Here is a 13,290-nt window from a genome sequence, read left to right as displayed (position 1 = left end):
TTCACCTTAGTCAATGTATGCAGATGCAGGTCCCAAGATCACAGCTGGATCCTTAGCATGTTTAGAAGAGTCTGAGGACTAAGAGTTTTCATTAATAACCACTGTAGATGGTACTGTATTTTCAGGGAGTCTCATCTTACACAGCTCTGAACTGTCACCCCACCAACCAGGTTTTTGTTTTTAAATGTCAAAAAATGTACAAACATAGATGTAGGCATAGATTATTATTATTTTTATTGCTCTTGTTAAAACGTCAGTGTATGAATTATGGCATTATGCTGTAAAAATGCAACATTACTGAGTGCTCTAACAGTATGAGGTCCATTATGACAAGATTTTAAACATGAAGCATGAGCTTCAATATGGATTTCCAAATAAAAAAAACAAGCCTAAGGGTAAATGGATTAATAATAACTGATTTATCTGAAATTTCAATACTAAGTGAATATAGAGCGGATTTGCAAGAACCAGACACATTTAAGACACAACAGAGTCAAACAAAGCTTCTAGAAATTGAAGAGTAAATTCTCTTTTTCTTTTTGACCTACATTAGAGGTATTTGTTCTGCACAGTAGATGAATGTTACTGCTCTCCTATTAAACTACAACCACAATGTGTCAGGTTTATTTGCACAAGAAAAGGAAAAAGCAAAACAAAACCTTTTCTACATTGCCAGTCAGAGAAAAAACTGTGTGCTTTGAAATTTTAAAAATAAACCCATCAATTTAAGAAAAAAAATAAAATAAAAATCACATCTCCTGGGTGAATCTCCACCATAACAAAACACTGATGCCTATTAACTCTATCCTTGGGGACTGAACAAAACTATGGCACTATTCCTAATTCTGAAGCAAACCCAAACAACTGAATATCCATGGCTATTATTGCACTTGTAGCAGTGGTGCTTTAACTAGCCTGAAAACTACTTTCATTGTATTAAGAAAAGTGAGAATTTTTTTTTTTTTTTTAACATGTGTAATATTACTTGAAAGATGCATTGTAAAAAGAATGGTGTTCTAATTCAAACTGCCATACCCTTTATAAAACAGTTTAAGCATATCTGGCACAACATGAAGCTCTTGAAACGCCTCCACTACTTCAGAAAAAGTCTTAAAGAATAACATTTCCCAGAGGATGTGTGGGCACAGAGTACCAAATAAAGGGAAAAAAAAAAAATGACAGCGGGCATTAGGTTCCCAGCAAAAGGTTGTCTTACATCACACAGCAGATCAGAAATAAATAAGATGAAACTTGAAAAGTCTGAATATAAATCCTTGGATGATGTTGGAAGAGTCACAGGCTTCACCAAATCAATGTCAGTGTATTTTGTTAAGCATAATGCAGTTACTATATACAGTATGTTTATCAGATAATGCCAACTAACAATACACTACATTAATGGTTGTTAAACAAAAAATGTACTAAAACAATGTACTTATAAAAACAGATGGCAACCCCCCAATTATGCATAGTTACAGATGATGAAGTCCATATCTCTGGAGTCCAATGGATTGACACCTTCAAGCATCAGGAAGCAGTTTTCTGAAGCGTAAACAACATAATTAACAGAACCCAGTCAAGCTGTAGGGGAATTACACTGTCAAAAATATCTCCAGTCCAATCACAAAACTCTCTGTAAAGTTACCACTGCATAGCTGCAATGGGGCAGTCATCCATTCAAAGGTTTTACACTGCCATATTTCTTCAAAGGACCTTCTAAAGGATGTGCTATTTAACATGGTGGTGATCTACACACAAACAAAATACGTGACGAACACAAAGCACTTAGGTTTAGAAGCACTTATGGAAGAATCTGTGACATCTTTACAGTGTATTGTGTATGACTGCACGCACTATTAAGTTTCTCCTGCTTATTATTATGTGGCATCTTACTGTTCAAAGTATTTCTACATACTAAGATGAAAGAGCCTTCTCCATGAGAAACCAGCTTCTCTGATATGGGAAGCCACCATGCCCATATCTTGCTTTGCTACAGTAAGGCATGTACAATGAAGGTGACAATGTCAAATCCCCATGGATCATGACAAAAAGACCCATTTCTTCCCTTTGTTTCTTGCTCAGCTTGTCTGCTCCATTACAACCGTGAACATCAGAAAGCATCCATGTGTTCCTGTCTAGTAAGTAGAGGCTTCCCATCTGTACCACCAATCTTTTTCCGCATCTCTTCCACTGCTTTCAGCAAAGAAGCTCGCTCCTGCTCAAGAGTGAGAATGGACTGCTTCAGTTTGCCTTCATTGGTCAATAAAAGCTCTACTGTTGCTTCAAGGTTTTGGATCTTTCCGTTAGCCACCTTTCAAAGTAAGAAGAAAGAAGTAGGGGGAGGAAGGAAGGGAAGAAAAAACAAAAAGGAAATTCATTAATAACTGAAACCAACTTGAAACTATTTTTTGAGATATATTAATACACATAAAATACTTTCCAATGATGAAAAATTGCAAAGGTAAATGCAAGTATGAATGTTATTAGATCTGTGTACTTTAGACTACAACTATGGTTTTGCCTATAACAAGAAACTTCCTTCTCTCAACTTGATTGTTTTGATTAGTTCACAATTAAGCTCAGAATATAATGCAAAGTAATGAAATTAGAAAGTTACTAAGTCTGCAAATTATACGTCGGCCAGTGGGGTGAGGTTGTGCGGGAGGGATGGAGAGAAGGGTGGCCCCACGGTGCCACTCGGGGAGCTGAGAGGGTTGGGGAGCCACCAGGAATGCCAGCACATCCTCGCTGGCGGTGCTGGGGGGGAAACCTGCCATGCAGGGCAGAGAGCCTGGGAGGGCAGAGGGTCCCAGCTCTGCCGCGCTCAGGCTACTGGTGCCGGGTGGCAGCTCGCCGGTGGCCCTTTCTGCTGTGGGGCTGCTCTCTAAGCGCAGCCTGGTTCTTGCAGGCTGATCCCAAGCAAGGGCCTCCGACGGTCCCATCTAGCAACAGAGGGGGACTTTGCCACCTACCAGGTGAGTTTCAGAAAGAAAGGTAACCTCCTGCAAGCGCTTGAGCTGTGCTCACTTGTCCCTTGAGTGTCGCCATGCAGGTTGGGCAGCCCAAAGAACTCCAGGTTAAGATAAGCTTCTGTATGGGCCATCTGGGAGATGTTTTTGGCCAGCCATATTTGTTGAATTCCATGTGCTTTGCAAAGCAAAGACAACCCAGCCTGTTAGCTGCATCCCCATTTCATCTTGACATTGAGTCCAACAAATGCCAGATTTGGAGGCAAAGGGGGAGGATGGACATGGATGCAAATGGACAACACATCTTGAAAAATTCGAAAAATTCTCCTTTGAAAGGCTGCAGATATCGGCATTCTACTTCATGGTGAAACAAAGTATTAGATCATTCAAACTCATCACACAAGATCTGTAGCTAGGGTACTGTTGTGGTTTAACCCCAGCCAGCAACTAAGCACACCACATGGCTGCTTGCTCACTCCTCCCACCCAGTGGGATGGGGGAGAGAATTGGGGCGGGGGGGGGGGGGCAGGAAAAAGTAAAAGTGGTGGGTTGAGATAAAGACAGTTTAATAGAACAGAAAGGAAGAAAATAATAATGATGATAATAATGACAAGTGACAACAACAATAATAATAATAATAATAATAATAAAATTGGAATATACAAAACAAGTGATGCACAATGCAACTGCTCACCACCCACTGACCGATGCCCAGTTAGTTCCTGAACAGAGATCCCCCCAGGCCAACTCCCTCCAGTTTCTATGCTGGGCATGACATCCCATGGTATGGAATATTCCTTTGGTTAGTTTGGGTCAGCTGTCCTGGCTGTGTCCCCTCCCAACTTCTTGTGCCCCTCCAGCCTTCTTGCTGGCTGGGCGTGAGAAGCTGAAAAATCCTTGACTTAGTCTAAACACTACTGAGCAACAACTGAAAACATCAGGGTGTTATCAACATTCTTCTCATACTGAACCCAAAACACAGCACTATACAAGCTACTAGAAAGAAAATCAACTCTGTCCCAGCTGAAACCAGGACAGGCACTTTGACAAAAGCTGAGATCTGTTCTGAAGTTGTGAGCTGTGAATAAAATTTGGAGACAAGAGCACTGGATGGTCTTGGCTTTCATGGAAGTATTTGCCTTTCTGATGAGCTCACTGCCCTTCATGTAATTATGGTGGGTTAAAAAGTTCAGCCTGTGGGGGCAAAATATTGACAAACCATGACCCACATTGTTTGGTGATGCATTTTCCTCCCATCAGCAATGGGTCACCTTTCACCATAGGAAACGAAGGCTGATGAAGCCCACCTCTAAGACAAAGGGATTGCTCCAACACTACAGACAGTTAAGTTCCCCGCTATGATGTTAGGTGCTGACTTGCCAGCACTCAGGTGGAGATGAGCTTTGTAGAAAAACTGCTTAGGGCTGCAAAGTCTTTAGGGACAGGAGCAGGAGAAGATCCCCTGATGCAGGTATCTGTAGGACATCACATCTTGAATGTCATGCCAGAAATCCCTCTCCCCCATTCTAAATTCAACAATTTCCTTGCCCATGTGCCTGGAGCTTTATGAAAATATCTTGCAGAGGAGTATCTCTTCTGACTTCTCTAAGGCTCATTTTAGAACCTGAAACAGGTTCAGGTCTCACAGGATCAGGATTTACAGCTCAAGCAAATTTTTATTAGGAGAGGCAATCTAAGTCTGCACAGTTGGCTAGCTTTAGTCATGATACAGGACCAATCTCTGAGAAACCTGAACTCCTCACCTATTATCTTACAAAGTCTATGTCTTTAACAATAACCAAGAGGCTTGAAATGTGTTCTTCTTACCCTTGAAGTCCCTTTCTCCATCAAACTAAATGCACAGTCAAAAGTTATAGAAGTCATGTTGTGTTATAAAGCAGCCAGAAAGCTGAATTCTTGAACAGTTAAGCAAAGAACAACCCCTGTAGAGACCAGGTGTACTGCCTCTGAAAAAGCTGCAGACTGAACAGGCACCAAGTATATATTAGAAATTATTATTTCATATTTTGTCTAAACAATCTGGATAACACTTTAAAAAAAATTTTTTTTGTAAGAAAGAGTATGTCTTTATAGGCAACGTATCCCATATTTGATGTAACTCTAAATTGTGACACTGGCATTAGCTTTCCCATTTGTGATAGGCTAGTATCCCTGCTGTAATAAAGCAGTGACTGAAAACGTAAAAATGAAGTTGAGAAAGCACTTTGTATGTTTTTAGTCATCTTCTACAGCTATGATTTCAATTACAAGAGAAAAGACAGTGTGATGAATCAACTTTTCACTAATTGTAAGCATATGCTTTATCTACTCCCTCTCAGAATTTCTTCTGCATTTAAAGTTTAAAGGCTAAACTAAAAATTCCAAATGGCTACACTTCAAAGTCACTAGACCACATGCCAATCTTTCCTGTGCCTTGGTGTGAGATAGTCTTTTCTGAAAAGGTAGATAAATTAGAATGTTAATTAAACATGAAATACAAATTGTACCTGCAGTTCTTCCAGGAGATCAAAGTTTTGTTTGCGCAAGCTGCTGTTTGCCTTTTCTAATTTATCCAGTCTCTGATTGTCATTTAAAGATGAATCTATAAGCTCATCCTGAAGCACATGGTATTCAACTTCATAAGCTTGCAACTGTTTGGCAATATCCATTTCAAACACCTGTTGTATATAAAAATATTATTAAGTGCTGTGCAGATCTAAAACATAGCTCATTCAATGCTTTAAAATCGATGGATCTAGACTTAGATATCTAATCACTGCATACCAAAAAAGGACTTAACTTTTGGCATTCACATCTCCTACTCTGGAAATGGCAAGATTGAGGCAGTAGAGTGCAATACATTGGCATTGGATCTACTTAAAAACTTTGCTACTGATTTGCTGTATGACTTCAGCAAAATCACTTACACTGAAGTTTTCAAGAAGTGTAGACTTCGTAGGGAATTACCCTTTTTAGATTTCAAATGTAATGCATCTCAGTTTGGCATAAACCCTCCTAGACATACTTGGAATTAGATGTCACTTTAGAAAAGTGTGGTCCATGCCCATGAGCCACATGTGCAAGTGTAAGGCTAAGTAGAATGAAAGCTTTAAATGAAAAACAATAAACGTTGCTAGGTTTATTTATGATTCTATGGTACTCCTAGCGCCTGAAAGAAGATGAAATAATCTATCCTTACACTAATACACTTAATGGAAACATTATGTAATGTCAAAGCAGATTTCTATTATTAACTATGAATCACCAAATGAGTGCTCAGTCTTATACATGAATATTAAGAAAACCCTTTATTTTAAAAGCAGATAAATAAATGGAGGTGCACAGAGTGACCGCAAGGAAAAAACTGGGATTGAATTTTCCTTTTCCTAGGTTTTGGAAAACATCTGCCTTCAAATTATTCAAGAAATATGACTCTAATGTCCCTGAGCTAGTTATCTCCTCTGAAAGCAGTGAAGAAGGTGGTAAATTAAAAGGACAAGCATGTCAATCACAGAACATAGTAGAAACAAAAGTTGATTTAAAAATGCATCTGGAAAATAGCCCAAGAATATAAGTTCAAGGGTTATTCTTTATTTTTAAACCTCTTGTACTTTATTCCTTTTGAAAATGAGTCAAATACCAAATACTATCTTAAATACCTGTTGAAATAACAAGAGTTATTTCCTATTTTATTTATCTGCTTTGTCTACAAGACCTTAACTGTTGGTTATAGTTAAAGAAAACATCAGTTTATGAAATGGTTCTGACACCTATTACTTATGCTATAAAAAATTATTTCATAGTTGTATAGCAGTAGAAACACACACACTGAGCATCTAAGTACAGAAGGCTGAAATACAATTTTAATTTGAGTTTGGTTACACATATGGAACTTTCATCTTCTGTAGATCTAAGCATCTCTAGAGGACACATGCTGTTGAAATTTCAATAAAACAAGTGGTGCAATTCAGCAGGGCGGAATGCTAGTTCCTCTCATGACCTCTGCCACTTCTAGCCTCTGTGCTCTTGGGAAGGGAGGGAAATCCCTGCTGTCATACCCAGAGTATCAAATCTGAAAGGGGGAAACATGAAGCAAATCAAAAGCTTGACTTGAAAACCAGCTAACTGAAGGCACGTTAGGGCATGTAAACCAAAGGCCACTCTGCAGAAGGTGTGATGATGGAGATTAGCCCAGGAGCTGTGTATGCACTCCAGGGCTGGTCAAACAGCTGCCTCTCTTCAAAGGCAGCCCTGATCAAAGCAGGGAAAGGGATCTCCCTTCAACTCACTTCTACCTGCCCACTTTAAATTTAGAGCAGAGCTGCCTAAACAGAGTTTCTCTCCCTCCTTCTGCTCAAAGCCAGTGGTTTTCTGCAGGTTGCCCAAGCACTGCAAGTCTCTGCAGAGCTGTGCACTCCAGGCTTTCAGCCTGACAGATAACATACAAACCCCTTTGCCCCCTAGAAATCACTTGCTTTCCTTCCCCTCACACAGGCTTTCTAGTTCTCCCCTCCTTCCTTTGATAGTAAGCACAAGAAGCAATTTTTCTGAACCTAATTTGAGTGCACGTCCCCTGGAAGCTTTGCTGCCAGGGATCAGAAGGGAGCCTCTTGCAAGCATTCTGCAGTGTACTGTGCTGCTGCCTGCTTTCTTTATCAAGCCACAGGCTTTGCAGATCTCCTGCAGCCCTTGGTGAGTGGGAGGCATTTGCAGTTCTGCACAGTGCACCCCCCATGTTTTGGACCACAAAAGGCCTTCAGAAAAACAGGCTAAAACATGTCTTCTACTTGCCTGATGCAAATTAGATGTCAAGTGTAACAGTTAGGGTTTCTAAACAGGCAAGCCTTAACTGCAATAATCTGTGATTTTTTCAAATTCCATAGTTATCATCTGAAGCCTTCTGCTAGCTTAACAATATTGCATCATTTTCCTTGTCTGCCATTTAAAAAAAGTATATTGAGGATGCCCAGTTTTTGCTGTCTAGAGTCACTGCTCACTGCAAGAGACTGCACTGCCCCATGTACTCCTGGCAGAAATACAAAGGCACTATTGTAACATACTGAACCAGCACCATAAAAGCCAGTATAGACAAAGTCAACATAGGGAGGCTTCTAATTCATTAAGTAAGGTCATTATATGTGAGGCTCTTGTAAGTCAATTTTTGCTTCTGAAATGAGACTTGGAGAGCAAGATTCTTTGGAGACAGGAAAACTCAAAAGGGTTTTAGCCCACCTTGCTGCTTTTTTTGTGGAATGCACTGCATATGGGCTGCAACATTGCTGCCAGTAACAGTGTTGCACACTTAAAAATAAAAAAGTAAACTCATTTTCATTAAAGGCTTCATAAAGGGACCATAACCAACATGTAGATGTATGAATACAGAAGTATTATGCAAGTCATATGCTTCCAAAAGTTTTCAACATCTTCAGAACTACAGTAATAGAATTCTCAGCTTGAAGTAACACAATACACTGTTGTGCTTTTTCTGTCAAGAACTTGTTAAAAAGAGCATTCCTTTGCATACTACTCATATGTTCAGATTATTTCATACCTGACTAATGGTCTTTTCCATCTGTACCAAACCCAAGTTGGGAAGAGTACTTTTAATAAAATCAACAATAGTTTCTAGGTTCTCATGCTGCAGAATCAAGGGCTTGTGGCTTCCCAAAAGGCTTAAAGCCACTTTAAATATAGCCTCTGATCCTTGAAGAAAGAGCATATCTGTGAAAACAAAGAAAAAACAGAGTACATCAAGCCAGCACATCTTATGACAAGAATATTAAAACAGTAAAATGTCCACGGGCAACAACTTCTCATAGGAGTGATCTGGAGGCTAGATATACTGTGCCAGACACGTGCTTTTGTTACTGTGGCTGTGGCTTTAGAAGTTTTACAGGATCAGGATTATTACTGTGAATAGCACACTTGACTAACACAATCAATTATTAATTTGTTTAGTGAGTTTTCATCAAAAAAAATCCAGTTCAAATTTAAGCTAAGTACACAATAAACCAGGTAGTCAAGTTTGTCAGTGTTGCCACTTTTTGTGCATGTAATAGTTTTGTGGGCTTTTTTCTTTTGAGATGTTAATGGGAATCTGAATTTGAATAGAATTCTAATCCCAATGCCATTTAAAAATCCTAATACAACAGGCAAAAACTACAGCTGAAGACACAGCCAAAGATCTGAACTTCTGTTCTTTTCCCATCTGGTGGAGAAAGCTACAAAATCTCAGTTAATACAACACTGAGGACATGAGGCTAAATGTGCACTTTCCAGCAGCCTCGACTTTCATGTGCATGTGCTTATTTTTAGTTTGTGTCTCAACCACTTATGTTAATATTCTAATAACTACATTAATAAGTACCCTGAAATTTTAGTAATACAGCTTAAGCGTTAATATTGCAGGTGGCCCTGCAATGACAGCACCTGGCATACATTCAAGCACACTGAAACCACAGTATACAGTGACCTTTCAATGCAACTTCCTTTCTTTTCTTTTCCTTTACAAAATGCCTATGTCTTTACAGAACAAAAAAAAGAAGACTGCAAGGAAAGCATCAGACAAGAAACCCATCTTCACAAACCCATCTGTCCACAGGATAAACAGCATTACCCTGCATTTGACTTTCCTGCTACTATAACTCAGAATCTGCTCCTGGTTTTATTGAGGTACTCGCTACAGGCAAAAGCATCTAACATATGAAACAATACTGATGGAGGAAAAGGAAGATAAGATACTGTGGTTTTATTCCACATTTCCTAAATATATTTTTATTTTTAAAGGGCTTCTCTCTTGTTCTTTCCCTTCTTTGTATTTGAAGCTGTGAATAAAGTCACAATCACTTAAGTAGCACAGTGACACCAAAGAAATAGTATGTCTTAATGATAAAAAAAAAAAAAAGAAGAATAAAGAGAGAGAGAGAAAAAAACCACCACATGGTAAGGGAAACAACTACTAGCAAAACCACAGGTATCTCTGATGTAGTAAAGAACGTACGAAAACACTGGCTAACTGCCTTTCTTAGTAAAAGCAACCTCTCTTTCCAAATTTGTATCAGAATGAAATTCCCCCTTGCGCTCTTTTGCCTCTAATGTTGAAGCCATAACTCATTTCACTTCTCTCTCTCTCTGAGAAAGAAAAGCACAAGTAATAACTAACCATAAATCTTGCACTTTGCCACCATTTGTCCTAAAAGTGGTGTAAATTTTTTCAAGTCTGATTCAATGTGAAGTCCAAAGGTAGGAATGATTGAAAAGCGGTAACAGTGCCCACATCTGCCTCAATTCGCTATTGAAACTGAAAACTATGGGAATGCTGAAGAACAGCTAGGAAAAAGTGAAAAAAACAGAGCTGAAAATAATGCATATTTATGATTCAGCACCTGCCCCATAAAGACACGTAGATTAACTCAAGGTGACCTATAAGTTGTTAATGAATGTCTGTATGAGCTGAGCTGGTAATATATGGCTGAAATCCCCCTCTCATTTAAAATAGCAAATACTTAACAAAGACCTGTTTGTTATCCACTCCTCACGCTTCCTGTTAAGTGGGCTGCCAGCCAACGACAGTACAGTGAAGGTACCCAAATTAATGTCAGCATGACTGGCAGCCTACAGGATTAAAAAAAAAAATCAAGTTTTATCTACAATCTTGAAACAAAATAAACACTATTCTACCAAGTCTCCTCCATTAATAAGTAAACAGGAGTATTAAAAAGAACATCTTTGTTAATGCTGTATTTTCATTAGATCCTGCACAGGAGGCTTGTTGAAAGTTTGGACAGATAATTAAAAAGTTAAAAGGAGTTTTGCTATTTGACTCATAAAACAGTTTTTGGGTTAACCTCTTTCTAGCCCACTTCTTTTACATATTGCTTGTAAGATGCTTGCAACAAGTACGCTCTAAGGAAATCTAAAGAAAGTGGTCTGTTACAATTATATTATTAAATAGCAGTGGGGCTTCAAACATCAATGGTTCAGAGATACCATGTTAGAAAATGGCAGTGCAATCTTACAGTCGTAGTAACCTATACATGAGTTACTTCAACATTAAAAGGCAACATTCTTTCATCCCAAGCATTCTAATAAGTGGGCAATGAAAATGTATGTATGTTCTGCAAAAGTGCGTGCACACATGGGTCAGAACTGATCAGATCCTAACTTGCCATGCTGCCAATGACAGCTGCTAGCAAAGTGACAGCTCTAGCCTTTTTTACATTTATAGTTGTGTTTCAGAGTCTTTAGCATGGGTGAAGATGACATTTTACTTTCTAATGTAAAAGAATGACCAATGTTCTCGACTTACATAGCTTCCACTAAAGGAAATTACTAAATACTTTGAAACATTAAAAACTGCAACTGTTGGTCATGCCTGACTTTCTCTCTAAAAAACATCAGAGATTTTAAAGAGGTGACAGTTTCAGTCACACATGCTTTCTGTTCTTGACCTAAAATCAGTCCTGTGAAGATCATGTATCTATGCCTTCGATTCTAATGTAAAATCTTTGCTTTCTAAAGCCCTACAATCCTCCAATGACAGAAAAATACTAATTTGTGTATTAAAGGAGAAATCCAAATATACTGGATACACAAGGCACTTTTATACCCTTACTGCAGTCAATTGTCCAATTCAAAGACTATTCTTATCATTTACAAGACTATGAACGATTAAGAATAATTGAAAGATGAACTGATTATAAACTCAGTACATGACACTCACATACAGCACTTCATTTAATTCCTACAGATTATTACTCTCAGCTAGATGCTTGTTGATGGACATTAGCCTACTTTGGACTGTTTCAGGAAAAAATTTTTTTCCCTGGAGTTAAGATGCTAATCACAGGACATGTAGTTCTACTTAGCTATACACCATCCTTTTCACTGTGATTTCTTCTAGCACTACTTTTGGCATGTCCTTAAACAGAAACAGGACAGGATTCCTGTTGGTTCTTCTTGGAATCCATATTCATTATTTGTTATTGTGGTAGATGTGACTATAATTTTTTAAGTCAGGAAAGTGTGAATATTAACACCCTAATAAAGAATTGCTTCATTACATCTCTTAAGTGAGACTGACTGAGGAAAATGAAAATAGCTTCTCATTAGAAGAGAGGAATCGGGGGGAAAAGCTCCAATCCAGCCTGCTCATCATGGATGAACAAGTACCACATAATGAAATTGAAAAACAAACAACTGAAAAGGAAATAAAGCATATTCTCAAATACCAAACAATCTATGAAATATACATCCATAAGATAGCATTAAGGTAACAGAAGTGACTTTAGAGCCTAAACCCCATATGCTTCCAAACATTTTCAGAAAGTGAGATTATCAATCAGGCTAAAATTGTAAGGATAAGAAACACTAGTTTAAAGGCCCTATGTTTCTGCAGAGTAAATCCATAATTAAACTGCAAGGGCCATCTCTGTGTGTGTTTTAAAAATACAACCCTCAAAATAATTTTCCACTGACACTGTTGAAGACAGTGATAACAGAGTAAATGGATGTATTTCTCAGATGATGCCTTTGTGACATCTCTTTTCAGCTTGAAACTAACTGTAAGTGTTGAATTGCCATTGTCATAACACCATGCCTTCATGGCATCAAATTTTACATCTTCTCTACAAGTGGTTACAGAGTGGGAAAACCTAACAATGAGGATGAAAAGACAGGACAGTTTGGGACTGTCATATGCTTTCCTCCTCTCTCTTTTTTTACATTTTACTGTAAATACTACATGCTCCATAAGATGACCTCTGTTGTTGTTCTTCTGTTCATCAATAGTAAGTAAAATATTTCTCTTGGGTGTCTGAAACAGGTTGGATAATAATGCTGTTCCTAACAAGAGGATTCCAAATATAAGACTTCAAAAAGAACAGATAGAAGTTTTATGAAGAATTACCAAACACTCTGGCTACAAATCCAAGTGGAAACTGGGAGGCAAACATGGTGAGAAACCAGGGAGCAGCATAGAGGCTGGGGCCAATCTCATGTTCCTCTAGGTGGTTATAGAGATCTCGATGGTAGTCGTGAAGAAGTCGAGACAGTTGATACATCTGGATCTGCATGGAATAAGAACAAAGACACTAAAGATAAACATGTTTTAACACTCATAGTAACAAAGTCCATGCTTCATGCTCTTACTAGAAGAAGATACTTGTCAATTGATGTTTGGACGGAATGTTGTGAAGAAAAGCAATACTCAGAAGCCACCTAAAAGACCCAGGACTGGTCACCTGTGAACCTATGACAGGGTCATTTGCAGGGTCATTTGCATCTCATACAACATGGAACAGAATTCTTCCTATTTATGGTT

At 38.5% G+C, this 13,290-nt stretch overlaps 1 protein-coding gene across 11 annotated transcripts in view; it reads right to left on the bottom strand.

Annotated features, from left to right (window-relative positions):
* Positions 1-211: 211 nt before the first annotated feature.
* Positions 212-13,290, bottom strand: part of TBC1D1 (TBC1 domain family member 1) — a 122,851-nt gene continuing 109,772 nt past the window's right edge. For all 11 annotated transcript variants that reach the window (XM_030021243.1, XM_030020935.2, XM_030021515.2 and 8 more), the window contains 4 exons: positions 12,877-13,036; positions 8,521-8,690; positions 5,477-5,647; positions 212-2,311 (listed from right to left, as the gene is read on the bottom strand). In XM_030021243.1, the coding sequence (XP_029877103.1) occupies positions 2,111-2,311; positions 5,477-5,647; positions 8,521-8,690; positions 12,877-13,036 (702 nt within the window). In that variant the 3' untranslated portion in view covers positions 212-2,110. The remainder of the gene's footprint in view (positions 2,312-5,476; positions 5,648-8,520; positions 8,691-12,876; positions 13,037-13,290) is intronic.

The sequence above is a fragment of the Aquila chrysaetos genome, chromosome 1, assembly GCF_900496995.4.
Source record: "Aquila chrysaetos chrysaetos chromosome 1, bAquChr1.4, whole genome shotgun sequence".
In the NCBI taxonomy this organism is placed as follows: Eukaryota; Metazoa; Chordata; class Aves; order Accipitriformes; family Accipitridae; genus Aquila; species Aquila chrysaetos.
The sequence above is the reverse complement of the archived record's forward strand: the minus strand, read 5'-3'. Positions and strand labels throughout refer to the sequence as shown.